The 26,486-nt window shown below is 48.9% G+C and overlaps 3 protein-coding genes across 10 annotated transcripts; all 3 read right to left on the reverse strand.

The window, feature by feature from the left end:
- Nucleotides 1–204: 204 nt before the first annotated feature.
- Nucleotides 205–5,812, reverse strand: kat14 (lysine acetyltransferase 14). The gene is made up of 11 exons (XM_030093122.1): nucleotides 5,772–5,812; nucleotides 5,345–5,608; nucleotides 4,852–4,973; nucleotides 4,642–4,763; nucleotides 4,399–4,571; nucleotides 3,887–4,321; nucleotides 3,246–3,817; nucleotides 2,796–2,929; nucleotides 2,386–2,561; nucleotides 2,093–2,283; nucleotides 205–1,108 (listed from the first exon to the last, which is right to left on the reverse strand). Exons 2-11 carry the CDS (start codon nucleotides 5,592–5,594, stop codon nucleotides 935–937), a joined length of 2,349 nt encoding a protein of 782 aa, XP_029948982.1. The 5' UTR covers nucleotides 5,595–5,608; nucleotides 5,772–5,812; the 3' UTR covers nucleotides 205–934.
- On the reverse strand, nucleotides 2,042–24,647 carry LOC115389633 (CSC1-like protein 2). 8 transcript variants are annotated; one of them, XM_030093117.1, is made up of 26 exons: nucleotides 24,343–24,647; nucleotides 17,194–17,412; nucleotides 16,975–17,054; nucleotides 16,783–16,821; nucleotides 14,980–15,070; nucleotides 14,810–14,847; nucleotides 14,509–14,651; nucleotides 14,366–14,428; nucleotides 13,865–13,916; nucleotides 13,650–13,758; nucleotides 13,497–13,567; nucleotides 13,347–13,427; nucleotides 13,133–13,256; nucleotides 12,751–12,884; nucleotides 12,447–12,584; nucleotides 12,214–12,367; nucleotides 12,017–12,123; nucleotides 11,729–11,815; nucleotides 11,590–11,655; nucleotides 11,346–11,508; nucleotides 11,148–11,253; nucleotides 10,897–11,064; nucleotides 10,640–10,755; nucleotides 10,478–10,561; nucleotides 9,602–10,343; nucleotides 2,044–2,092 (listed from the first exon to the last, which is right to left on the reverse strand). In XM_030093117.1, the coding sequence occupies exons 2-25, from the start codon at nucleotides 17,383–17,385 to the stop codon at nucleotides 10,155–10,157; spliced, it is 2,595 nt and encodes an 864-aa protein (XP_029948977.1). In that variant the 5' UTR covers nucleotides 17,386–17,412; nucleotides 24,343–24,647; the 3' UTR covers nucleotides 2,044–2,092; nucleotides 9,602–10,154. The 8 variants fall into 8 exon arrangements, with proteins under 8 accessions (XP_029948981.1, XP_029948977.1, XP_029948975.1 ...); XM_030093115.1 differs by having other exon boundaries at nucleotides 9,602–10,346; XM_030093114.1 differs by having other exon boundaries at nucleotides 9,602–10,349.
- On the reverse strand, nucleotides 5,540–6,273 carry pet117 (PET117 cytochrome c oxidase chaperone). The gene is made up of 3 exons (XM_030093123.1): nucleotides 6,114–6,273; nucleotides 5,772–5,935; nucleotides 5,540–5,608 (listed from the first exon to the last, which is right to left on the reverse strand). The coding sequence occupies exons 1-2, from the start codon at nucleotides 6,207–6,209 to the stop codon at nucleotides 5,780–5,782; spliced, it is 252 nt and encodes an 83-aa protein (XP_029948983.1). The 5' UTR covers nucleotides 6,210–6,273; the 3' UTR covers nucleotides 5,540–5,608; nucleotides 5,772–5,779.
- Nucleotides 24,648–26,486: the final 1,839 nt, after the last annotated feature.

Raw genomic sequence — 26,486 nt, forward strand, 5'->3', positions numbered from 1 at the left:
TGAATAATTGGTTTAATTTAGGCAGAAATGAAATCAGTCATTTATTCTTGTGTTCCATCTTAATTTACTCTGAGTCAGTGACATAAATACTAATACTTACACATCTGAACAAATTTCACAAGTGTTCCCTTTACTATGACACCATAATTATCCAAATACACCTTGTAGAAGCTGAGATATAGCTAATTCGTTTTGAGTATGTCATTTTCGAGCAGAAACCTGAAAGACGTGCTAGAGCTTAACAGATTAAATTTCATAGTTTTTTTTTTTAATTACTTTTGTCAAATTCAAGTTATTTCTCTGACCACTGTGAATTTTTCTTTCATAAAACAAAGGGTACCAACTATTTTGTCCACGTGTGTAAAAATGAACTTAACTGAAATATCTGAATTTAAGGTTAGCGGTCGTAAACATTCAACATTATCTCCACATTCAATTCAATGTCATTAAAAATAAAAAAAAAAATCATTGAAAAACAAAAGCAATTTCCGAAATCTCCCCTTACCTGGTTTTGTATTGATGCGAAATAAATATAAATATTTTAAGATCCTGAAAGATAAGGGTGTGTAAGCACTACTGAAAGGGAAGGATGAACTATTGATTTTTGACAAGTGATAAATTTTCTTTAATGAACTGTGGCTCAGGTTGACAATCAGTTTTCTCTATGCACGGCTCCCTCTGCTGGACACCTTGAGTAACACATGAACTGGGGGTTGTGACATCAAAAATATTCATTTAATGTCAGAAACATTCAAACATTCACAGAACATGAGCTGAAAACACACACACACACACACACACACACACACACACACACACACACACACACACACACACACACACACACACACACACACACACACACACACACACACACACACACACACACACACAGTGTGTCTGTCTGCAGGGCTCCTTCGATTCCCTGCCCTGCTCAGCGTCTGAGTCTGAGGAAGAAGGCGTGTCTGCATTCACGGCTCTCCGCAGGGTAATATTTGTCGTAGAAGTCCAGGATGTACTCCTCCACCTTGAAGCCGAACTTCTGGTAAAGCAGCATGGCCGGATTACTGGCTGACACGTGCAGGGTCACGTCCTTCCCCATACACGTCTAGACACAAATAAAATACACAGAGGATTAGAGGCTTCATTTCGTCTTCTGTTAACAGACATTCCTATGTACGTCCTCTGTGGACGATGGTCTTGTGGGGCTTGTGTGGTCCAGTGATTTAATCCACGACCTGCAAACGCGAGTAGAATAGATCACTGAGATTATGCACTGGAATTTAGAGGACTTGGACTTTATTAACATGCATTGTGGAACCTTTGTTTAAGCTCATCGGGCTTTGTTCCCTCCTCGCACCATTTTTGTTCAAATGAGTCAAATAAATAAGCTGAACTCATCATGCAACAAGGCAGGGCTGGACGATAATTCAACGATATGTATCGATCAATAGACGTCTGGTGTGATAGGAAAAAAATAGGGTCGATAAAAAGTTCAAAAGCAAAACAGGTTCTGTTCCTTATTCATGACAGCCTATCATGTAGTTTGATTCTAATGTGAGGAAAAAAATAAATACCCCATAGAAATGCTAGGCTGAAGGGCGAGAGGTATTTATTAAATGCATAAAGGTTTGAATTTGAATTTGGTGTTTTTCCAATCATTCTTTAAAAGCATTTCTTTCAGCAAAAGCATAAAATGGCCAGGGCTGCACTCAAAATACATTTTGAATTTTTTGGTAATTAATTATCCAGTGCTTTAACAAACACGGGTGTGAGACCACTGTGCTGGATTTTCCTCCTGTCAGATAGCCATTTATTCACCACATGCTTGCTATACGACAACATAAGCTCGGTGATCGCAGATTTGATGAACATACACACTATTTAAAAAAACTCCGGCAAGCCTCATCACGTGGTGTTTGCATTGGCACATGTCCGAAACCAGATCTGACTTATTGCAACATATGAAAGATCTCAAAAGAATCAGAACAGAATGTCAGCATCTTGTTCTGGGTTTCATTGTCGAAAGGCAGATGGAAAGGTGTGTGTGTGTGTGTGTGTGTGTGTGTGTGTGTGTGTGTGTGTGAGAGACCTGGATGAGGTGGTAGATCATGAAGGTGGCGATGCCAGCTCTCCTCCACTCAGGATGAACCAGCAGGAAGGAGACGTAGGCCTCGTTATACTTCACATCCGGAACCATGAAGCCAAAACCAATCACCACCTTCTTATAGAGCGCCACCACGCTGAAGTCTGGGTACTGCAGGCACTCCGACAGGTCCACACCTTATCAAAACAGACACGTCACGCACGTCTCACACACACAGACAGATGCATTGTGCAAGCTGAAAGTGTGTGGTGCGTCCAGCAGGTGTGTGTTTCTCCTACCTGGCCAGAAGCTGTGGTGACACATGGCGTTGACGGAGGGGATGTGGGAGGGCCGCACGTAGCAGTAGTCGATGGGGGCGTCGGGCTCGGGGGTCCAGTTAGGGTCCGCTCTGTGAGGGTACGCCCGAATCTCAGCCAGCAAACGCAGCTTCACTGGGCGGCTTTCATAGTCCCTCCTACAAAACGTGTGTGTGTGAAAAGATTTAGACAGTTTTAATATTTGATTCAACTTCAGTTGGAGAAGAGAGGGTCTCCTTTTTAACATGTGAAGCACTTTGTGCATTTTACTGGATGAAATTTGCTCTATAAGTAAAGATGGATTGGAAACGACAGACGAGATGTAAAGGAGTGCATACACACAAACACACACACCTGGAAACATGAGAATATGCAGACTAGCGTGCTGTTACCTGATGAAGGGTTTGAGGAGGCGTGACGTGTACGGACTCTTGATGCTCTGCTCCAAACCAACTTCAGAACCCATCAGACGACTCAAGAACGACACCGACTGAAGCTGCACTCCGGCTCGGCAAGGAGGACTGCACTACACACACAATATGAGAAAATAGGAAGAGGCTAGAGTGTTCCACTGTTCACGGTTCCTCTACAGACAGCAGGAGCACAACTGACGAATGTGGCTCCTGTCTGTGTTGAACTGTGTGCGATGAGAGAGAGAGAGGGTGTGTGCAGCGGAGTAGAGAAAATCCAGGGATCAGCTCAGACTGAAGTGTGGCAGTAAGGGTTACAAATGTTGATCAAAAAGAGTTAGCCTCAAAGCTAACTTCTAATCTGTTCCACCGTTGATGCACTGTGTGAGAATGTGTGTGCTTCTTTGCAGAAATGCGCGTGTGTGTGTGTACCTGGAAGCGGTCGAGGATTCGCTGCTCTTGGCTGCCAGAGCGATCACCCCCCGTGACTCCGGTCAGCAGCCCCGCCTCCTGCGCGCCGTAGATCCCGCCCACCAGACTGAGGGTGGAGCTGACCGCTCGGTCGATGTCCAGCAGGGGGAGCCCTCGGTGGCGTTTGACCTGGCGGACCAGCAGCTTCCTGTGGAGGCGTTTGGCCTGCGCGGTGACGGCCAACGCCAGCGGGCAGGCGGCCAGACGACGGAGCAGGGTGCGCTCCTCGTACAGGCTGAGGGGGGCGTAACAAGGTGCCCGGGGGTTGCCGGTGCCGCCGTCTGATTTCTCCATCCTGCGCCGCTCGGGCCCCGCGGCACCGCCACACGCCCTCGCAGACAGAGCTGCACCTTCACCTCGACCGAGAGGCTCTTCGAAGTCGTCCTCACGCTCGCCGCCTTCGTCGTCCTCGCTTTCGGCTTCACGTTTGATATAAGGCGGTGGCGGGCGGAGCTTCTTCCCGGCGGCAACGGGAGGAGGAAGGTACTCCATGCCGGGGTCGATCATCCCCTCGGTCTCCATCTCCTCGTCATCTGAACAGAACACCGTGTGAAAACCAGGAAGACTGGAACAAAAAAATCAGGTTTTAACCATGAACTCACCGTGGAACAACGCCTGTGGCGGCATGGCGTCGGGGATGAGGTCGGCCTCGGACAGCAGGCTGGGCGTGGCCGAGTGCGAGGCCGGAGTTCCCGGGGCGGAGAAGTCGGGCGAGGGCGAAGGCGACGGGCTGGTGAGCGGCGTTCGGTCCGACGAGCTGAGGGAGGAGAAGTCGATGACCTCGCCCTTCTCCAGGAGGAGTTCGGGGCGGCGCCCGGCACTGCTGCCACGGCTCCCGCCCAGCTTGACCGGCGTGGAGGAGGTGCTGCGGTCGGTGTAGCCGCCCGCGGCCTCTTTCTGAGCACGCCGGATGTCTTTCGCCTCCTGCGTGCGAGAGCGCTTCTCCTTCAGCTGCATAGCGTTCTCCACCGGGTTCCTGGCTCCTCGCTTCCTCAGACCCTCCACGGTGATGACGGGTTCCACCGACGGCCTGCACACTGAACACACGCACGCTGTGTTAAACACAGTATTACACGATGCGTGTGTGTACACAGTGTTACTGTGTGTGTGTCACCTCTGGTCTTGCTGCTGGGCCGGTCGGGTTCGGGTCTCAGGGTCGGCGGTCTGTTCTGGACCAGCTTCCACCAGCCGGGCTCTCCGAACTCCTGGGCCCCCGAGCGGAAGAAGGTGGGACTGCCCACCGACAGACAGCCGGCCACCGTGCTCCACCAGGTGGAGGTCTTCTTCCTGCACGCAGACAGCAGGGGTCAGCTCGGGTCAGAGGTCACCTCGGGCCAGAGGTCAGAGTCGTCCTCACCTGGTTCCCAGCAGGAAATTCCAGTGGCGACCAATGAAGGCACAGATATCCTCCTTCCACCTGAAGTAACCCTGACGGCCCGTTCCTTCCAGAGACAGGTTGTACATGGCCAACATCACCACCTGACACACAAAAACAAACATACACACACCTTAACTACAGCCTGTGATACTTGTTGCCTCTTTGCATGCATCACAAACGTGTGTGTACCTGCTGCCAGGTGAGTCTCATCCTTTCGTAACTCTCCTTCCCATCCTCCGTACAGTCGCTGCAGGTGAATTTGAAGAAGTTGTCTCCTTTCAGGTAGCTGGGCTGCTCGCCGTGGAGCTGAGCTGGAGGATCACACACAGACACACTCAGCTCATGAGCTAATTTAACCTTCACAATGAACTCAGGGCAAAACGTAGACAAAATGGGACATTTCAATATGTTTGGGCTATTCATTTACATGAAAATGAAGCCACAAGTCATCAAAAGCAGTGCTCTTAGCAAGGATTTTATGCGGCTTTATGTAAATTACTTTTTTTTTAAATAAAGAAAATATCTGTTTTTGTATAAACCCAGCTTTGTGTCAACGTGGCCTTAGTTACGGTCACACACTGTCACCTGTGTGTGTGTGTGGGTGTGTGTGTGTATGTGTGTGTGTCATCTCTGTGTTAGATCTAATGGCAGATGGAGGGCTGTGACTGGCCGGCTCCCTCACCTGCAGGGATCCACCTGTGGCAGCGCTCACAGTAGAAGGAGAGGTCCTCGCAGGCCCAGCCCCCGTCAGGCTCCTCCCCCACATCGCTGGTCAGGGAGTCCCCGCTCTGGTCATGTGACAGGTCCACCGAGCCCTGATCCTCCGACTCCACGATCAGCAGGGTCTCCCCCTCCACCTCCCCCTCCTCAAGACCCCCAGAGATCTCATCTGACCCCCCCGCTGCCAGCCGCTGCTCTGCACTGCTGTCCATCTTCAGGGGTCACAGGTCACACACGCACACAGTTACAGAAACACACATGAACCTGCACAGGCAAAACAAGGCACACACACACACCGTTACAGAGATGCACCTGCAAAGGTATCACACACACACACACACACACCAATACAGAACCACACCTGTACAGGAAACACACACTTCAGGGTGTACCTGGATCAGCTGTCCTGAGGGCGGAGCTGCTCCTCCTGGGACCTCCTCCGCCGCTCCTCCTCCAGCTGCTTGGTGAGGAGTCTCTGCTCCTCCAGGATCCGCAGGTTCTCCTTCTTCCTCTCCACGCGCTCCAGGTCCCGCAGAACTCCTTCGTGGAGACGCTGCAGACACCCGCGTGTTACAAACTACTCCCATAAACAGATTACATCATATTTAATCACATAATGAATCCCGCCGAGACAGTCTGTCTTCACCCTTCGGCCCGACACACTGACCAGCCCCCTGACCTCCACACTCAGCTAACCGTTAGCCCGCCACTGTTGCCCCGGTCCGGCTCACCTCGCGGTCCCAGGACTGTTTGAGGTGGACTCCAGCCACGGTGCTGAGGGTGAGAACCACGGAGATTCCCAGCACCACTTTAGAGGCCGCGGACATGCCGTTATCCTGCTGCTGACTCCTGCTAGCCGCTCCGCTCGCTGGTGCCGCTCCGGCTTCTTCTTCGCGGCGCTGCTTTGCGCCTCCGAGGCGCCGCAGCGCCCCCTGCCGCCAGCCTGCAGTACCGCCATGTTTCCACAAGGTGCGTCTTTTACATAACGTGTCACCCTCCTAAACTAAAACTGGGAGCTGGTTCCACATGAAAGAGCCTGAATGGGTGACGGATCTGCCTCTCAGACTACTTTTAGAAAAATAGGAACCCACAATAGGCCAGCACTCTGAGAACCAAGAGTTCTGGAACCAATGGCCGATTAGGATATGATTAAGAGCTTTATAGGTTAAAAGAAGGATTATAAGGCAATTTCTAGATTTCACAGGAAACCAGTGAAGAGACGCTATGTTACAGTGATGTTGAACTCCTGGTAGTTTCTGTCAGTGCCCTTGTTGCAGCATTCTAAATCAGCAGAATAATTTCAAAGCAGCTATTCAGACACCATGATAACAGGGAACTACAGTAGTCCACTCTGGAAGAAACAAATGCAAGGATTAATTTCTCTATTTCCCTCTGAGTTGATGTGTTAATGATTTGAGAGACATTACAGGTGGAAAAAGGTAGTCCTGCAGACCTGTTTAATGTGGGAGTCGAATGATAGGTCCTGGTTACAAGAAACTCTCAGGTCCTCACAGTGGTACGAGAAGTCAAAGTGCCACCATCCAGTGCCACTAGATGTTTAATTCATTTTTAACAGGTGTTTTGGGCCAAATCCTACATATAATATATATTTTGACTCATCCAGGATTTCTTGTCTTTAGGCAAAGTTTCAGTTTGATAAGAGGATCAGTCTCATCTGGCATCATAGGTAAGCGGATCTGCATAACAATAGACGCTAAAGGAGTATTTCCTCATAATATTTTCTACTGGGACTTCATGTTTTTCCACAAACATCAGAGAGAACAAACAGACAGATGAAAGCCAATTTTATTGATCAAGTAACATAAATAGGACGGATGTTTCACTGTACATACGGAAACCAAAGTAAAAATAAATAGTGTCACAGCAATAAATTAAAACCCTGAACACAGAGCCACAGGCCTGAGCCCAGTCTGAGGACGACGGTGCAGTTCAAAGGCTATTTACACACACACACTGGATTTTTATACACAGGGTTTCATTTCGGTAGTTCTCAGCCGACCACTCGGAGGTTCACATTCTTCTTTTCACATTTCAGGAACGCCAACGTGTAAAAAAAAAAAAGAAAAAGAAAAGAAAAGAAAACAGAAAAAAAAGAAGCAGTGGCCGAACATTAAAAACCTTCAGATTACTTGTCGCAACATCCTCCTCACAGCAACCCGGAACTCTAACACCAATCCAGTGTCAGGACACGAAAACTACACAATCAATTTCACATCCTGTGCCCTCCACAATCCCCACACCCCCACCAGATGTTTGGAGAGGTTCAGCCTGAAGGAACCTGGCGACTACGGGAAGCACGCAGTGGTTCATGAAGCTGGAGTGCTGGGCAGGCCTTCACATCACCTCTGCCACCTCCGCTCCTTCAGGGTCGTGTGTGTACGGCACGGCGCCCGGCTGGGGGTTCAGAACACTCAACCCAGCGGGCGGGTACGAACACTGCAGGTTCTCCGGCATGCAGCAGCAACGCCTCGCCAACGCCACCGAGCGGCTGCAGCTTTCATAGTCCAGCGTCATGTCCGCTGCCACACACACACACACACACACACACACACACATACACACGCACGCACAAGCACGCACACAGATGTAAACATTGTTTCAGTGGGAAAACAAACACGGGAGATGATTTTAGCATGGCTGCCCTGAACGTGAAGGACCCCTCGCCCCATCCATCGTGGCAAAGCCCCTGACACACGACTCGGCTGAGTGATGGGTAAAAGTGTTGGCAGTGGGTGTCCACTGGGGTTCAGCGCTGAGCCAAGTCGAATCGCTGTTTGTCCACCAGGGGGCAGACACACTCACACGTTCAGTCTCGTAAAAAGCTTTCAAGTTGAATTCCAGGCAACAACGCTCAAGCTTAATTTCCCACGATGCAGCTGGAGTGTTTATCCACCAAGGTTTCCCACTTTAGGATTTACCCAGCCAGCCAGACCGGCCGGGTTAGCGGGCGTTAAAATGGGTTTGTCTAGTAGAAACATGGGTATCTATAGTATGGAGAAGGCGTGTCTCGTCATGGCCACTTCTTAGCGCACCAGACGCGTTCGTTCAGTCTTTCGGGTGAGCCGTGTTCCAGCCCACAAACACGTCACCTTCCCCTCGAGAGGGGAGGCGAAGAGGGATTACAGCAAAACAAGAAGGATGTCACAGAGAACAAACCACGCACACCGAAATGTTCACATCCGAGCACCTCATTAACGTCTGTAGCCCCTCCCTGAAAAGGTGGTCACATGACTACAGGAAACAGAGGGAAACGAGCATCTCTTCAGCACGTTAGTTTAGGCTAGCTCAGCACAGAGGCTTGAAACAGAGGAGAGCTGTTGATGTCTGAGGAGTGGGTGTGTTTGTCCAGGGGGTTCTGAGTGGCTGAATTCTACTCACTTGTCTCTACGATGTGTCTCTGTGCTAAACTAGACTAAAGTAGCCAACATGTAACTAGTTTTCCATCTTCTCGTTTCAGTCAGATTCGATGCGTAGCGATGGCAGCTGAAACACCAGATGATCTGTGACGTGACAGGAAACAATGTGCAGGAGGCAGAGCTTCATCACTGAACCAGCAGATCACACAAGTTAAACTCATGATGTAGGTGCGCGAAAAAATGAGCCATCTTTCTCTCTCCCTCACACACACACACACACACACACACACACACACACACACACACACACACACACACACACACACACACACACACACACACACACACACACACACACACACACACACACACACACACACACACACACACACACACTTTTCCCTGGTCCTGACAGCTTCAGATCCTTTCCTGCATCGACACGGCATCAAACCGCCAGCTTTCGTGTTTGAGCTTCTTTACAAAATTTGCCCCAAAAACCAAGAACAGATCTGAAGCAAACACACAAAGCTTCCGGCTCCTCAGTGATGGTTTAAGGTGGATCAGGAGGATGTCGTGTGAATCCGACTGAAGCGGCAAAGCTCTGAGATGAAGAAGTGCTTCATCAGCACTCTCCTGCTGTAACTGAAATCATCCAGAGGGGGGCGACGTCATTCATACACCACTTTGCAGTGAAAGCTCAGCAGGTCAAAAAAGTCTTCTGAAGGCTGATGGACCAGTACCAAAGTTTCATTGCCAATGGATCATGTGTGTATGTGTTTGTGACACACACACACACACACACACACACACACACACACACAGACACGCGCACGCACACAGACAGGCATACACACTTCTGCTACAGTAAGAACGTCACAGAGGAGCTGCGATGTGTCTGCGTGAGGTTTCTATCACTACAAGGGCTGGCTTTAGCGAATTGTCCGTCGCCCTGGCAACCACAGGACGGCGGCAACACGGCAGGGTCACCCGGAGGCGTCTTAGGGCCGAGCTTCAACCCCGCGACAGGCGCAGTCCCGGCACCCCACAATGGGTTCAGGAGTCAAGACACGAGTGCGAACGAATGAAAACCAGCCCAGGCACAAAAATTGAGGCCCCGCCCCCCCGCTGACCACACACACAGAAAACTTTTGGCTTGGTGGTTATTTACAGTGACTCCCTGTGAAGACAGCTCAGTGTCCTTTAGCTGTCCACAGGCTCGCTGGACTGGACGTTGGTGACCCGCACCAGGGTCAAAAGTCAGGGTCAAGTCTTCAGGCTGAGAGGGGGCGGAGCTAACAGTGACTGCTGTGCGCCGATTCGCCCGTCTGCTTCACTGAACAGTGTGGATATGACACTACGGCTAGCTCCGCCCCCTCCCTTTAGCTCCACCCCCAGCTACTGGTGGACCTCGTTGGCGATCAGACTGTCCTCCCCTGACTGGAAATCCGCCTCGTTGATGCTGTTCCCCCCGTTCAGCATCTCCTCGTCCTGCGACGAGCCCCGGTCCTCCTCGCTGCTGGCGCCGCCTGGCTCGTCGGAGTTCGGGTCTTGAAGCACCTGCGCAATGTACATCTGCTGCTGCTGCTGCTGCGGGACAGACAGAAACACGGCCAGGTCGGATCAGTCTCACTCTTCTTGGACTGGCTGTCCTTCACTAGTCTAATGTGGGATCTGTGACTGAAGGAAATGAACCAGGGTAGCAGGACCAGATCACCCACCTGAGACTTGGTGGAGGGAGAAGACGAGGGTCGAGCGGGTCGTCCGTTCTCCACGGCGTCCACGTCCGTCTCCTTGGTGTCGATCTGAGACAGAGAGACAGAGTGAGAGTGCGCTCGTCGTGCAGCTGGACGCCGCCTGGCTTGGTGAGCTCCTGGCTGTACCTTGTAGTTGTGAGCACTGAGGTACTTGAAGTGTCCGAAACAGACGTGCGACAGGCAGACCACGATTGTGACAATCAGCACCACCAGCGTGAACATCGACGTGGGCGTCTCAAAGCCTGTTAGTACACGTTAGCTTTAGTCATTAACTCAGTGGTGAAACAGTCCTGAACAAACACGTTGTGTGAAGCAGCTTATCCAGCAGCTCGGACTGAAATCCCACAGGTGCGGAGGTTTGGACGCGTCTTGGGTGAGCCTACCTGTACGTACAGTGGAGAAGAAGAGCAGCCAGAAGAGGCAGAGGATAGGTGCAGCCACCACCTGAGTGACGGCCCCCGAGTGGATCTTCTTGTCCAGTTTGGAGGGCAGGTAAGCATAGTACATGTTGTATCTGTCCACCAGGTGCTTTAGCAGCATGTACATGAGACCTGCAGAGGGACAGGTGAGACCTGGTTAGGATGGAAGAGACTGGAGACGGTGGCACAGTGCACAGTCGGTCAGAGAGACTGACCGAAGGGGACGATGATGGGACAAGTGATGCTGTAGGCCATCACCACAGTGAAGACATTCATCATCCAGGCATACGCAGCTCCAAACTGGAACTCATAGGCTTGATGCTGCAGAGGAGAGACACAGTTAGTTTGGTCCTGTATGTGGGGTCAGAGTCCATCCGTCCTTCCTGGTCTGTGGGGTGGAAGTCCGTCCTCACCCTCTTGACGTTGCGGCGGTCGGCTGCAGACCGAGCCAGGCAGAGCCGGATCATGTACATGAGCAGACCGGGGATCCGCAGCAGATCCATGGCGTTCCCGATGAATGCCGAGGCGATGACGTAGTTCACAAAGAATGCTCCGTTATCCGGCAGGAAGACGCACCTGAAGGCAACACGTGTTACCACTGCAAGGATCACATTTCATCGTTCTCCGAACAATAGGAAGGAGTGAAAAACGACTTACTCAAATCTGACTTTAGCATCAGCCAGAAACTTCTTATCAAAAAGCCAACGGAAGAAAACGTCCAGACTGAAACAGAAAGGGAACTGTCAGAAGTCACAGAGGTCAGAGGTCACAGAGGTCACCATCACTGCCGTCTCACCTGCTAAGTCCGAGTGACGGTAACAGCAGAACCATGAAGATCAGGAACGTGTAACACTTGTGCATCGTAGTCCGATTTTCTCCAGACCTACAAGGCAGGAACACATTGGACCAGATCCACATGAACCAGGTCCACACAGACCAGGACCGACTCCTGATTTGAGGCTACCTTTGAGTTTCAACCTAAATGGACTGAATCAGTTCTGAGCAGTTTCAGGCTTCACATCGCAGCAAGAGGAGGAGCATCAGGAGGAGCAGCATTAGGAGGAGCAGCATGAGGAAGTAATACCTGGTCCAGTGAGCCTCGAAGAAAGCAGAATAGTACACGATGGTGGGCAGCAGAGCGGAGAAAGCCCAGAGCAGAAGAGTTGGGAAGAACTGAGTGACGATTGGATTCTGTGCAACAAGCAAAGGAACAGAGAGTAAGAGCCGGAGCGCCAGCAGACAGACGGCGGTGCGTCTGAGAGGCCGTCCAGGAGGACTTACGTTCAGGTACTCCACAGGTTTGGTGACGTTGAACTTGTCCATGGTGGAGATGATGATGGCAGGTGTGGTGAGGAAGAATAGCAGGAGGAAGAGGCTGCAGTTGATGATGAAGCAGCGGATCCACCAGGAGATCCCGCCCAGCGACAGGTGCTCCCTGCAGGAAGCGACACACAGCGTCAGGAGCTGGGAGAGGCGGGACACGACGTGAGGGTGGGCGGAGCCTGCGGGCATACCAGCGGACGTTCTGTGGGTCCGGGGCGTACGAGACGCTCCAGTTGTGGACGTGGAGGACGTCGCTGAACTGGGAGGAACGCGGCTCCTGGTGACACCGACAGCCCTGCACCTGACAGGCGTTAAAGTCCTTCAAGATACTGGAGAGAGGGGGCGGGGCAAAGACAAGAGGGCGGAGTTAGAGAAAGGCAAAGGTGGAGTCGGCAGAGGATAAAAATGAAAAATATTTTTCCATCACTGCAAACTTTAACATGTGACTGGGTCGAGCAGTGGGAGGAGCCATAGGCTGAAAGGGGCGGGACTTACATGGCAGTCATGGCCTCGTTCTGGAAGGTGACGAAGGCCATGCCCAGAGGTTTGGTGTGGACCTTCTCCTTCTCCTTTCGGTACTCCTCCTTTAGCTTGGCCTCCCTCTTCGTGTAGAAGCTCACTGCCTCCTCCTGCGAGAACAGCACACATCCACCACCCATCACTCCGTCCTTGACAGGTACCACACTGCCGCTGCAGGCTGGTATGATTTAAAACGTTTCACTTCAAAGCTAAATGAAGTTGCTTGAGTTCTTAGCCGGGTTTCTTCAGAATCAGAGTTACAGCAGTAGATTTGAGAGATGACGAGAAAAAAAAAAAACAGGACCCAGTGTGTGTGTGTGTGTGTGTGTGTGTGTGAGTGTGTGTGTGTGTGTGTTACCTCCTCACAGCCAGCGATAGCGCAGCAGCACAGGTGACCGCACGGTTTGGGGTTGATCATAGTGGGAACATGTTCTTTAGCCATCAGATCTGTGAAGAACTTCTTACTGCGCTCCGTCTTCTTCCTGCAAATACACACACACACACACAGCAAGCATGTGTGTTTAGTGTGTGTGATACGTATGCAGTATTTGTGTATTGTGTTGTGTGCATACCTCTCAGCGTTCAGAGACATTAGCTTCGCCACGTTGTAACAGATGCGAGCTTCCAGCACGGTGCAGTTTTCATAGGCCTGCCTGTAGGATCACAGCAGACGGTCACACTCCGAGCCTGTGCGCGCCACAGCGCCACCACGAGGAACTTACTCAAAGTGCTGCTTGATCTGAGCTTCCTCCGCGTACTTGGAGATTCCGTTGATGAATAAAGTGCGTTTCACCTGCAAAACGAAACTCTGGGTTTAGTAAACCTGTTTATCCTCTGCACCCAGTCGAGACCAGGACCAGGCTGTGTCTCCGTACCAGGTCGTCCTCCTTGTAGTGCATCTTGGACGTGTGTCTCCTCATGCTGTAGACCGTCAGCAGCAGGTACATGAAGGCAAACGACGTGTGGAGCCACAGCAGGTTCGTCCTGAAAGCACAAACGTCTCCTCAGAACTGCTGCTTCACAGGCAGCTAACAGTCCCATCCACTGCCAATGTCGCCGCTAAGCGAACCAATCGGAGTGTTCGACTCACCCAGACTTCAGGTTGGCTATCGTTGTGCGACCGAAACTGTATGCATTGTTTTCTGAAAGAAAAAAAAATTCCAAATAAAGATTTTTTAGTTGTGTTTGCACAAAGGTTTGTATGTGTGTCTTTTGTTGTGTGTGATGGTTTTGAGTGTGTGTGGTGATTTTGTATGTTGTGTGTGTTTTTGCCTGTGGTGGTTTCGTATGAGCTTGATGGTTCCAGTCAGCAGGAACATTTCGCTGGGTTCTTCCGGAGGTTTTAGGATAAGAACGGCACTAAACTAAATCTAAACTAGACTAATCACCATCCTATATCTAGGATGCGATGGTCTTGCTTTAGGAGCCACAGTGGTGACTTGTCCGTTGTGGGAATCGAACCAGCAAAAGTCAGATCCCGAGGGTGTTTCTCTAGCCTGGAGATCACTGCTCACAGCGACAGGTTCTACAGGGTTTTTAGTCTGGAGGTCTACAGGAGCGCCTACATTTCCCAGCAGCACTCTGCTGTTACCTTCTTTAGAAGGAGGTCCAGGCGCCCCTCGGCTGAAGAACACATCTGTACTGATAATTCGGACTAAAAACCAACCAGACACAAGGTGAGAGCGTGGTGAGAGAGGCTCAACGGCGCCGGTATGACATGAAAGAGCGTCTTACCCAGCAGGTCCCCGGAGAAGTTGACCGGCAGAACGATGCCGACCGACAGCACGCCCACCACCACCAGCAGCCCGATGATGTGCCGCTGGAAGGACAGGTAGTGCACCGCATCCTCGCCACACTTCTCCCGGATCTCCTCGTCCCTGCAGGCGGTTCAAAGGGAAAGACCACTGTGACAACAACAACAGGACGTCTGTCTTGTATCCGGCGTCAGAGTCCCAAGGTCTGCACAGAGTCTATTAAGAGTCCAGTGACTGCGGTGAGTAAAATGTCTGTGGGACATGTGAGCATGCACACTTACTTTATTCTGAAAATCGCAGTCAGCCATGAGCAGAAACCCTAAAAACAACAAGACATCACTGTCAAGGCAAGGGGAAATGGAACCGTATTCCTGCCGTGAGGACGACAGGGACTGTCTCATCGGCGGCTCTGCTGCTGTGTGGAGGATGACGAGGACGAAGGTGCACTTACATTGTCTCTCTGGTCGAAGTCGACGGAGCTCGACACAGACGTGAGGCGTTCGTAGCGGTCAGGCGTGTCCGAGTGCATCGCCGAGGCAACGCTGCGACACAGACAGGAAGGAGTCAGCTGGATGGATTTCAGGAGGGACGGCTAAAAACCAACAGGAGCCCCGGGCACAGAGCACTGAGAGGGGGCCCTGGCTTATCAGACACATACACGCAACACAGTTCTCCATGTGTTTCACCTTTGGGTCAGTAGTTCATTATGCTTAACACAACAAGCGCTAACATGGAATCGCAAAACTGTTTCACTCAAAAACAGGAAATCAAACAGGCTGACAACTAATCAATCAATCAATCAATCAAATTTGATTTCTAAAGCGCCTTCCAACTGCCAAACGGAGCACAAGGCGCTTAACAGAGTAAAACAAAATAAATAAGTAAAAACACTAACTAATGAGCAGCCAATCAGCTGCTGGCATCAATATTCAACAAACAGTGACCGACTAAGATCCCTTTCATGAGGGCCTCTATCACGTCTCCAATGATCTTGATTTTTACATGTGATCTACTTCCAAAACAAAAGTAACAGCTGAGTGTTGAGTTACATTGGGGGTCAAGAGAATACTGTAAAGTAACGCGTAGCTACGGGACTACAAAGATGGAGGACAGCAAGCTGCTATTGGACAGCAAACATGGAAGACAATAAGTAGTTACGGGACTACAAACATGGAGGAAATAACACAGCTACAGAGCTTCAAAGATGGAGGACAGCACATAGGTACGGGACAACAAAGATGGGGCACAACTGGCATCTACAGAACTACAAAGATGGAGGACAGCGCAAAATTACAGGAACACAAATAAAGAGGAGAGCCAGAGGGATGTGGGATTACAAAGATAGGGGAGATTTGTGTCTATTCAAGATGATTTAAGACATTAAATTCTTCTTCATAGACCAAAAATAAGACATCTGTGAGAAATATATTATCTATGTAAGCATAAACCATAAGAATGATAAATGACCTCTGGCTGATGTGGTTTTTTTCACTGTGAAACCTACATGCCTGAGTGACGGTGCCGAACTACACTTTGACTACAAAGGTGGCTGACTTATAACCCTCCAGAGATGTTAGTCTACCGTTTTCCTCTGCTTCACTATGATTTGAAGATCAGAGGAACTGTCCATACCAATCCCAGTGTGATGCATGACTGGTCAGCGCTGGTTCAACATCACAATCCTCGAATAAATAAAAGGTCCGCTAGCACGTCACAGGGTTGACTACACGGTGCTAGGTACGACACATGATGGGCGTTACCTCTTCACCGGCTCATAGTTATCTCTGTCTCGTCTTCGGCTGAGTTCGGTTTAGAAATGGAGAGAAGGTGCGGAGCGACGTTAGCATCACAACTGTTAGCATCAATCAGCCCTCAAACCAAAAGTGTGAGTCAAAACAACCCGCAGAGGCTGCGTCCGCCGTGTATGGAGGGTGATCAGTGCGTCCATTTTTACTACACTCAGAAATTTACAAATGCAGTGAGCAGCCGGACAACTGGTGTTGATCGTGACCTGCAGGGGGCAGCACTGCTCGTCTCTTTGAACACAGACACACGGCACTGATAACTCTCCATAGGAACTGCAAAGAAGAGTTAGTGCACCAATCCGAGAGCAGCATCACCCTGTTAATGAACCCCGAGGAGAAGCAGGAGAGACAAGGAGGAAGAGGAGGAGCAGCAGAGGGGAGAAGAGGACGACGGAGGTGGAGGAGGTGGTGGAGGAGGAAGAGCAGTCGGAGGAGCAACACAAACATACTATTCGCGCTCATCTGGGTGGCTGAAACATTTCTTCAGTCTTCAGGAGATAAAAAAACAGAAAATGAGAAGTCGGCCAATCAGAGGTCTTGCTTGTGTGTGTGTGTGTGTGTGTTCTGGCTCCGGGCTCAGGGGGCAGCAGTGACACGATTAGCAAGTGAAACCAAATATATTAGACTCTCGGACCACTCACCTGTCGGCGTCGGTAACCAGCGCCAGGCGGCCATAGTCCCACGCAACTTTCCTCAAGATGGAGAAGACAAAGAGCAGCACCTGCGGGAGCAGAACCGCTCAGTCTCTGCATTCAGTGTTCTGACAGTCAGTGAACGCCACATCATCAACACCTGAGCTAAGGCACACACAATCGGTGTGTCAGGAAGCTGTAACCATGGAAACGACAACAGAAACTGACCAGGAAGCACATGAAGTCGAGGGCGAGCACGGTAGGCACACCTCCGAAGGGCAGCCCCTGCAGCACCGTGCTCCGGATTCGAGCCGAGTAGCAGTAGTCTTTGGAGCCGCTGCTGGACGAGCAGTTGTCCTGCCCGTTGCACGCCTGGCCGCCGCCGAATATCGCCATGGTAACGATCAGCGCTATGAGCATGCTCACTGCCACATCGTCGCAGAGAACCTGAAGGAAGGACAGGAAGAGGTTTAGATTACGGCAGAAGACACTCGTACAGTAATTCCACATAAGGCTTTTTTATTTCAGTCTGGTGCAACAGACTGAATCCCGGAGGAGACTGCTGATTAATAGTGGACCAGAAAACCATCACTGACCCTCCACAAGGACAGGAAGCCACAGAAGTTCATTGTAAAAGAAGCTGGTCGTTCAGAGTGTTTCCAGTACATGTTCTTGGAAAATTTGAAATTTATGGACTGGACCTGAAGGCAATGCTTCAGGAGACGGCAGGTGGATCCAGGACCTAGACTCATCTGCTGCTGTTGGTCCACTTTGTTTTATTGAATTCAGAGTACATGCAAACGTGTACCAAGGCATTTTTGAGGACTCCATGCTTCCCTCTGCTGAATAGCTTCATAGAGGTCCTGATTTCATCTTACAGCAGGATTCCACACCTACACACTCTGCTCAAACCACCAGGACATGCTGGCATGACTACAGCATCACTTTGCTTCATTTCCCAGCATACTCATCTGATCTGAAGCCCACAGAGATCTCTGATTATTGTCCAGAGGAAAGTGAGACGGTAAACCCAAAGAATGTTCGCCTCCATGCTGCATTGATGCAGTTGTTCACTCCAAAGGAGCCTCAATCAAGTATTGACTGCATACTCTGTATGGTCCTTGGAGACTTTCTGTACCTTCAGTATTGAGCTCAACATCACTGAAAGCTTTTCAAGCCGGTGTAAAGCCAGTCTGGGCCGATGGAGAAGATTCATGAGGTGTAATGGGTTGTGTTAATGGAGAACAACAGCAGTGGTCCAGCCTGAACTCTGACTGTACTGAGAACCTGCTGTCTTTACAGCCTCATCTTATCAGTCTCAGGGAAAAAAGACTCAGACACCCTAAATCAGAAAGGAGTTCCCCCAACATTCCAACATCTGTTATTATGAACAAAAAGACAGATTGTTGATGGTGAGGTTCAGTGATGAACCACTGTCAATGCTCATTTGATACACTGAGTCCACATTGGACTTGCGTGGTTTTACTGATAAAGTAAAAGTAAAAAAAAAAAAAAGTACCACCTCTGGCCGTTTTCTGAAAAGTGTGTGGAAAAAAAAAACTTTCTAAATTTTAATTTGGGTGATTAATTGATTTCACCTTACAAATGATGAATTTAACTGGGCAGCAATAACGTCTCAAGTTCTTCATACTGTGTTATTCATGTGTGCGCCACACATGAAGCCCAAGCACAGTAAAGCTCAGTAACGGACATATTCAGACAAAAAGTGTGACGAAATTGTTTAAATTTGTAAATTGGTCCAGTTATTTACCATGCCCACTACACAGACAAGCCAATTACAAAATCAAAATACTGAAAATTGTGTGCATATATGGCTGAATCAATGACTATTTGATTTTTTTGGAGGTTCTCAACCATTCAGTACAAAAAATGAGGTTATTATAAAGTGACGGGAGCAACACAAGAGTCGGCACAGGGTGACTGAAAAATCATTGACAAGAAAAAACAAGTTGAAGAGTCTTTGACAGATCGCAAGGTTATTTTGTAACTGAGTGAGTTTAAAGAGAGCCTCTCAGAGAGATGCTGAGGTTCTTCGATCTCACAAAAAACAATCTAAATTTGTGGAACATCATAAAAATATAATTTAATGTAAAATCCGCAAATGAGGTCCATGGAGTGTTGTGGCAATTCCTGCGTTGACTTTGTCCAGAAAGAGAGGACAGGTTGTCAATAAATCAGAGTACTAAATGATTTATTACAGAGAATTAAGTTGAATTCAAGAAACAAGCAAAAGCTGGTGTACTTTAAACCAGATGGAAACCATGTCATTAGGATAGTCTGCAGTCCCCTGTCTGTCCTCTCCAGGCTCCTATGATTCACATCCACAATCCAGCGTTACTGACATCTAAATCCAGGCATCCTCCACTCATACGAGCAACAGGCTATCTGCTGAAATCAGGCAGGCGTCTTCCACTGATGCACTTAAAACAAAGCTGAAGACCCACTTGTTTTCAGTTACGTAAGAGTCTAAAATTGTTGGTTTTAATTATGTCTTTTTATTGTTTTAGTATGGTTTAATACATTGGTTGATTGCTGATGTTTTTAGTGCCTCTTTTTATCCTCGTCGACAGCACTTTGATTGAAAATACTTAATAAATGCATGTCACATGGCCTCCCATCCTCAGCTTCAGCCGTTTGCCCAGCTGTATTAGTAGCTGCATTGATCGGTTCAAAAGGACATGGTCAGTGTTGGCAGTGATCAACAGTTCCAGTTATGAAACCTTAGTTCGATTCCAATTGTATAGAAAACTTTCCTTATATGGAGCTCTCACGCACCGTCTGCTCACCGCACAGACGCTCAGGGACATGACATGATGATCAACATGACCCTGTCCCAACTTTTCTGAGATGTGTGGCCGCCATCAGCTCAGAATGAGGTCATATGTTTGAATTATTTTCTTTGGAATGGAAAATAGCCTCAGTTGGACTGTCTGATATGTTTTATTGGGGCTTGAATACTTGATTCACATTTAAAACAACGACCGCAGTTTAACTTTCGTGTCATAAAAGCTTTTTCTTTATCTATTCATTCTGACCTGAAAAGAAACGGCGCCTGTGCGATGACACCCCGACCTCACATGTCACTCCCGGTACTTCAAAAACATCCTGGACACGACGAGCAGCCCTGTTCACACATGACTACTTCCCAGCATGCCCCACAGCCTCCTGTGACCTACTGATCCTGTTACCATGGTAACCCCGGCTGGCTCCTGACCCAGTTTTTACGGCTCAGCAGAGCGATGATGTCACGCTTACATCACAGCGAGGAACAAAGAAACTGAATGCACAGCGGGGAAAAATCCTACAGTCCTGAAGGCACTGAACACCTCTCTCAATGAGAGTGTGTGTGTGTGTGTGTGTGTGTGTGTGTGTGTGTGTGTGTGTGTGTGTGTGCATTGTGTTACTTCTGACTGTCTCATAGCAACTGCCCCCCATCCGTTGTCATGGAGATGCAGCATCAGCAGCAGCATGACTCATCTAAAGAATCTGCACTGCAACACAGACCTGATCCACCAGGATCCAGCAGGGCCGGATCCACCAGGATCCAGCAGGGCCAGATCCATCAGACGGGTCCACATTCAAAAGGCCAGACCCGGCCTATTGCTCTGCTGGAGCTGGTCTGGCAGAGCTGAGGCTTCATCTGATTTTAGGGGGGACAAACATTAACACTGTCATTATAGCTCGTGTGTGAGTGTGTGTGTGTGTGTGTTATTACATGTTATGGTGCAGCAGTATGTATTGCGTGTGTTACTGCGTGGTACTGTGCTATCACGCAGTAGTGTGTTATTGTTTGGTCGTGTGTGTTATCATGTTGCATTGTGTGACAGAGTGTGTGCAGTTCAGAGATAAGCGTCGATGTCTGCTGAGTCAGATTAGAAGTTCAGTTTGATTCAACTTACGCTGCGAGTTCCTGGTTTTAACACCGAACATCAAACGTCAACCCTCTCTGCACTTCAGATCTGGCTGTGGACTCACTGTGGTGCATCTGGGTTCAGACCTGAGGTCTGGCCCAGGTGCAGGCCTGGGCTCGGGCCTGGGTCCCGCTCCTCGGGGTGGGCGTGACGTCCTGGAGCCTCACTGTTGTTATCACTGGGCTGCAGGGTGATGTGAACTCGACAGCCCCTCAGAGATGCGTCAACTGACTAAAACCTCTGGGTTCCTGGTTCAGTCTGGTCTCGGAGGTTTCCAGGTCTCCGAGAACCTGATCTGTGTGGAAGCATCTATCAGCAAATGTGCTTTGTGTGTTCTGAATCTGTGCCTCTCTGCAGGCTGATGTCTGCAGCTCAAGGTCATTAAAAAAAGACAACTAAAAATATTCTCCTTGTTTCATAAGGTGATGAGCAGCTTCAGCTCACACTGACAAACAACACCTCAGATCCGTGTGTGTGTGTGTGTGTGTGTGTGTGTGTGTGTGTGTGTGTGTGTGTGTGTGTGTGTGTGTGTGTGTGTGTGTGTGTGACAGTCGCATGGTTATCAGGTGGGGCGATGCATCTTGTTGAGTGATAAAATGATCTATGATTGCATACAGACACTGAGATATGTGACTGTAACATCTCTGTGCTCTGACAAATTCTTTCAAAGAGCAGCGCTCTTTAGGGCTGCAACTGATGATTATTTTGTTCGTCAATAAATCTGTCGATTATCTGATTCATCGTGTTTTGTTGATTTCTGTCCTCCGCTGCCAGGCCAGTTTGTTAATGCAAAGTTTGCAGGTCGCACGTCTTTTTTGTGGATTTAGTACGAAGTGCTTCGGATGACTTTTTTCCCCCCCATGAAGTTTTCTCTCCTGACGCATCTCTTTTCGTCGCGGTTCTTGGACTTTCCGCCAGCCGCCTTCGCCATCTTGCTGAAAGCGTTTGACTGAGCTGTGGCGTACAAAGCCAAATCCAGGCTGTTTGCTGCTTCAGCTGCTGTGCTGGTACATCACAGCCACAGGCGGCTCTTTACTGGTCCTCTTTGGTAGCTGAGAGGACAGACTGGCTGAAAAATTGACAAAAATGACACGATTTCTGTCAAAATAAATATTTCAATTAACATACTAATTAACTAAATTAGTTGAGAATTAAATTTCGTCAATTTGTTTTTCTGTAAGGGCCACAAGTAGGTGTTATGTAAAAATGAGAAAAGGCTACACAAGCATGCAGACAGAGCACTGTAAACATTGCAGCTTCTTTAAACTGCCTTTCTTTCTAATTACTGGTTCACTCGGTATGAGTATGTAAGAAATAAAATATGTCTCCACATGTGATTCAGAGGACGGTGTAGTAAATCTACATTTTTTTTTAAAGAAACTCAGCACACACTGCATTCATTGTTGTGAACTAATCCTTCTCACACATACACAGAACTGTTTATCATAACTGCATGTTTCAGAAAAGTTGCCTTTTCCCCATTTCCGCGGAGACACAGTCAAAGTGTTTTCAGAAAGGTCCACCTTGGGAGCTACTCTGTTCCTCAGGAGGAGCTGACCGTCGTTCTCACTTAATGGAAACAGAACAACAACATAATCTGTAGAAAGCACAGACCCAACCCTCCGCTGCCCTCATGAGGCCCTCCTGACCTCAGCTCTTCCTCCACATCCAACAGAACAGGAGACAAAGAACGACCTCTGGAGGAGGGAAAAATTCACCTTGAACCTTTCTGCTCCGACTCAACACTGAACAGATACGGAGTTTTCACACTGAAGCCAACACACCTGACGAGCTACAGCTGTGACGCCGGTACACGAGATCCCGTAGAGGGACGTCAACAACGACAGAACTCCAGCTTCCAGAGCCGGAATCGGGTGAGGATTACCCAGAAGACCTCCAGCTCTGCCTCCTGTGAGGGGGGACGTGTTCCCGGGGTTCAGGAGAACAACATCAGTCCTGTAAACATCTGTTCTGCAGCTCTTTTCACAACAGGTCCAATAAAACATTCCTCCTTTTCTTTAAATACTGAAATCATGGACAATGTCATTTGACTTTTGGGACAAGAGTTTGCATGAAAAGCTTTTTTTCACAAGCTTGTGAGTCTAAGTTTAAAATATATGGTGGAAAACAAGGGTTTGTATTGAATATTCGCTTCACTTTTAACCGAGAATGAATGAATTGAACAGCAGTCGGGCTCCTTTATCCCAGCATTTTCATAAATATTTTAAATGGAGTTCACGCATGTGTGTGGGTGTGTGTTTAATTCAGTTCTATGAAGACAAAAGAACAGTCTGCAGAAACACCACCGCTAACACGCTTCAGGTAAACCCATCATGAAGGAGTGCGGCTGGTTTAAATCCACTCGGAGCTGCTGAGGAGACCACGGAGATCCCTCTGAAGGACACCGGAGCCACCGGGGCTCAGGTGACGGAGGCTGTACAGACACGGTCACCTGGTTCCTCACCAGTTCCTGAGCTGTTTGACACAGAGAGGAAGCTGAAGCTCGGCCTCACGCCTGACCGGCGCTCCGAGGTGCTCTGAGTCTGGTCGAGCTGAAATTCAGCTTTTTTTGGGCATCAGACCAAACTACATCACCACAAGCAACTCCACTGCCAGGCATGGTGGCGGCAGCATCATGCTGCAGGGATGCTTCTCTGAGGGAAACTAGAACGCAGAAAAAAATCTAACCCTCCTGGAGAAGCTGCAGGCTGCAGCTCAGTAGGAGATGGTGGATGTTCTTAAGTCCAAACTAAAAACCTCTGTAAATTCTGGTTTCACTGACTCAACTACAAGCAATTTTGATTTTCTTTTGAGAAATAAAAGGCATGATCTGAATGAAAAGATGAGCACAGTGAACACTCGCTCTGCCATTTTAACAGCAACGTGGAGAAAATAAAAAAGGATTTGAGCGGCAGCTGCTTCCTGATGCTTGACAGGACACCTTCAGCTCATCGCCATCCTCTCACACGCGCACACACACAATGTACCCCCCTCTCCTCTCTGCAGCCGGGCCCTGCTGGGTGTAGCCGCGGCCCTGCTGCACCTGCAGTCCGGCCTGAGCGCTCCCTCCTCCTCCTCCTCCTCCTCTTCCTCAGGAACCCCGTGTCCAGCAGCACAGGGCCGCTGTAGAGGAGGAGGCAGCGGGACAGCCGCAGTCCGTCACAGAGGCTCCAGAGCGGAGAGCGCGTCCTCTGCGCACACGTTATATAACGCTCACCCCCTCGCCCCCCTCGCCCCCCTCGCCCCCTCAGCCGGGGCCGTGCGGCGGGGGGGTGCCGTCCGGCTGCGCACGAGACGCCGACAGGCCGCCGGAGCGGCGCGGCGCTCCGGCGGCCTGTCGGCGGCTAATCGGGCCGCTCAGGAGATCACACAAAGCCGCCTTATGATAAACCGGAGCACGGAGCCGCTAATCAACAAACCCAATTAGAACAAAGCCGGCACCTACCTGACGTCCGAGGCCCAGACCGAGCTCCGATCAGCGGGCACAGATCAGCGCGCACACCGGCACAAATCCTCACAAATCCACCGCCGCCCGACGCTGCCGCAGAGCCGCCATCCCGCAAGAAAAGGCTGAATCTCACCCGAGAGGAGCCGAGCGGGAGCGGGCGCAGCGGCGAGAGCAGCAGCAGGAGGAGGAGGAGGAGGAGGAGCGCGAGGAGGGGGAGGAGATCCGCCGCAGGAGCGTGTCCCTGCACCGGCCGCTGAGTGCGCTGCGAGCCGCCGCTGCACCTCCGCCGGCTGTCGGTGCTAAAATGGAGGCGGTCTCTCCGGGGAGGAGAGGAGGTCACCGGCACGCCGCCGCCGACAGGGGGCGACAGCAGCCCGGCCGACACCTGCAGCACGGCGCCGTCAGTGAGAGTTCATCTTACCGTCAAACACCGGCCACGTGACAAACAGCGCGCGCCTGTCTGACCGTCACATAAACAACATCTTAACTGTTAAAGAAATAAAAAATAAAAAAATAAGGCTAAAGTATTCTGACTAAAAAGAGGTAAAGTAAAAAAAAACTGTAAATACTCAATAATGCATAAAATTTGTGAAAATGTTGTAAAAGTGATAAAGCAGCTCAACAACTAAAACAGTCAAAGCAGCATTATTTGCTAAAAAAAATTCTGCAACAGAAAAAAACATAAATATCTAAAGCATCCCCCAAATTCTGTTATTGATAAAATAGCTAGGAAAGGATTAAATTGGTAGAAAATGTCAAACACAAGCACAAAACAGCTACAATAGCTAAAATGGCTATAAATAAAAGGTCATCTACAATCAATCAATCAATCAATCCATTAATCCATCCATCCATCAATCAATCTTTATTTATACAGCACTTTTCATATGCTTGAAAAAACAATGCATAGTGCTAAACAGTAAAATCAGTTATAAAACCAGCTTGAACAACCTTCAAAAAGCTTCTATTCTGAATTGTAATAATAAAACATAGTTACACAGTTTTTCTTTCTATAGTAAAAGCTACATGTAGAAAATTTCTTTAAAAGTTTGAACATTTTTCACAGGTCAGGGTGGTGAAAAATATCAAAAATTTCTCATTTGGTCAAAAAACTTGCAGACCTAAATCAACGCTTTAAGCCACATAGATGCTACATCAGGATACTTAATTGACTTGCTGATTGTTGGTATGTGAAATGAGTGACAATCCAAATAAGAATTTACAGTTAAAAATATTGCTCTTACCCAGATGTGTAACCCAGTTCAGTGGTCAACAACTGTTTCTTTTTCTTCTGGGTGGAACACCTGACCCAACAAAGAAAAGTTCCCCTATATACAGTCTACCTGCCAGTTAGCTTGTGACATAAACAAATGCACATTCTGTCCTTCAGGATGTTTATGAGTTCAAACCTTTCTTCAGTGAGGGCTGAGCAAACCATAAAGTCAGTTATTGGCAGTTTAAAGCAACCACGTAAGATAGAGGTTTACGTGACTTCAAAATTCTCAGCTTTGATAGCTGTTGGACCTGCAGGACTGCGAGACTGGTTCTGAGGTCCTGAAAAGGACTTTCTCTTACTATTTGAGAAACTGAAGGATTCTCACAAAATGTTTTCATTTCAGGCCCCATTCCAACCCTGGGAAAAGGGGTCAAATCTTCCTCTTGCTTTTTATCACTGACTTTGACATTGGCAACTTCGACATCTTTTTGGAGATGTAAGAATTACTTCAAACCTGATGAGGTTCTTCCAAACGTGTTTGATGCCAATATACGTACGCCATGCTCATGGGAAAAGTCACTCAAACAGGAGTGTGACGACAGGGCAACGGTGCGGATAGCAATGATTAATGATATTAGAAATGATGCATATCAATATCAAAAACTGTCTTATGGAAAGCCTGACTCTTTTAATCATGTTGTACTTCGAGTGAACCCTTCTTGTCAGACCAATATTAATAGCTATCCACAGACTACCAAAATACAAATTTATTTCATGCAAACAACTGTCTGCTGTAGCCTGTATGTATTGATAATGACTGTTGTTGGGTATATACTCTAATTTACACTACTGCCATGATGAAGTAACAGAAACAGCTATATGAGACAAGTACACCAAGTTTATAAGATGTTCTGTTAAAGTGTAA

Source organism: Salarias fasciatus, chromosome 6, assembly GCF_902148845.1.
Source record: "Salarias fasciatus chromosome 6, fSalaFa1.1, whole genome shotgun sequence".
Classification (NCBI taxonomy): Eukaryota; Metazoa; Chordata; class Actinopteri; order Blenniiformes; family Blenniidae; genus Salarias; species Salarias fasciatus.

What these genes read in the sequence shown, in the direction of transcription:
- pet117 (XM_030093123.1), bottom strand. Translation starts at nt 6,209, where the DNA reads ATGTCCGCGGCCTCTAAAGTGGTGCTGGGAATCTCCGTGGTTCTCACC. An exon ending in AACAGTCCTGGGACCGCGAG is followed by an intron (nt 5,936 to 6,113) that starts GTGAGCCGGACC and finishes GGGTGTCTGCAG; the next exon opens with CGTCTCCACGAAGGAGTTCT.
- kat14 (XM_030093122.1), bottom strand. Translation starts at nt 5,594, where the DNA reads ATGGACAGCAGTGCAGAGCAGCGGCTGGCAGCGGGGGGGTCAGATGAG. An exon ending in TGAGACTCACCTGGCAGCAG is followed by an intron (nt 4,764 to 4,851) that starts GTACACACACGT and finishes TTTGTGTGTCAG; the next exon opens with GTGGTGATGTTGGCCATGTA. An exon ending in CTCCTCAAACCCTTCATCAG is followed by an intron (nt 2,562 to 2,795) that starts GTAACAGCACGC and finishes CACGTTTTGTAG; the next exon opens with GAGGGACTATGAAAGCCGCC.
- LOC115389633 (XM_030093114.1), bottom strand. Translation starts at nt 17,385, where the DNA reads ATGCTCATAGCGCTGATCGTTACCATGGCGATATTCGGCGGCGGCCAG. An exon ending in CTATCGCTGGCTGTGAGGAG is followed by an intron (nt 12,885 to 13,132) that starts GTAACACACACA and finishes CTGTTCTCGCAG; the next exon opens with GAGGAGGCAGTGAGCTTCTA. An exon ending in TCAGTGCTCACAACTACAAG is followed by an intron (nt 10,562 to 10,639) that starts GTACAGCCAGGA and finishes TCTCTGTCTCAG; the next exon opens with ATCGACACCAAGGAGACGGA.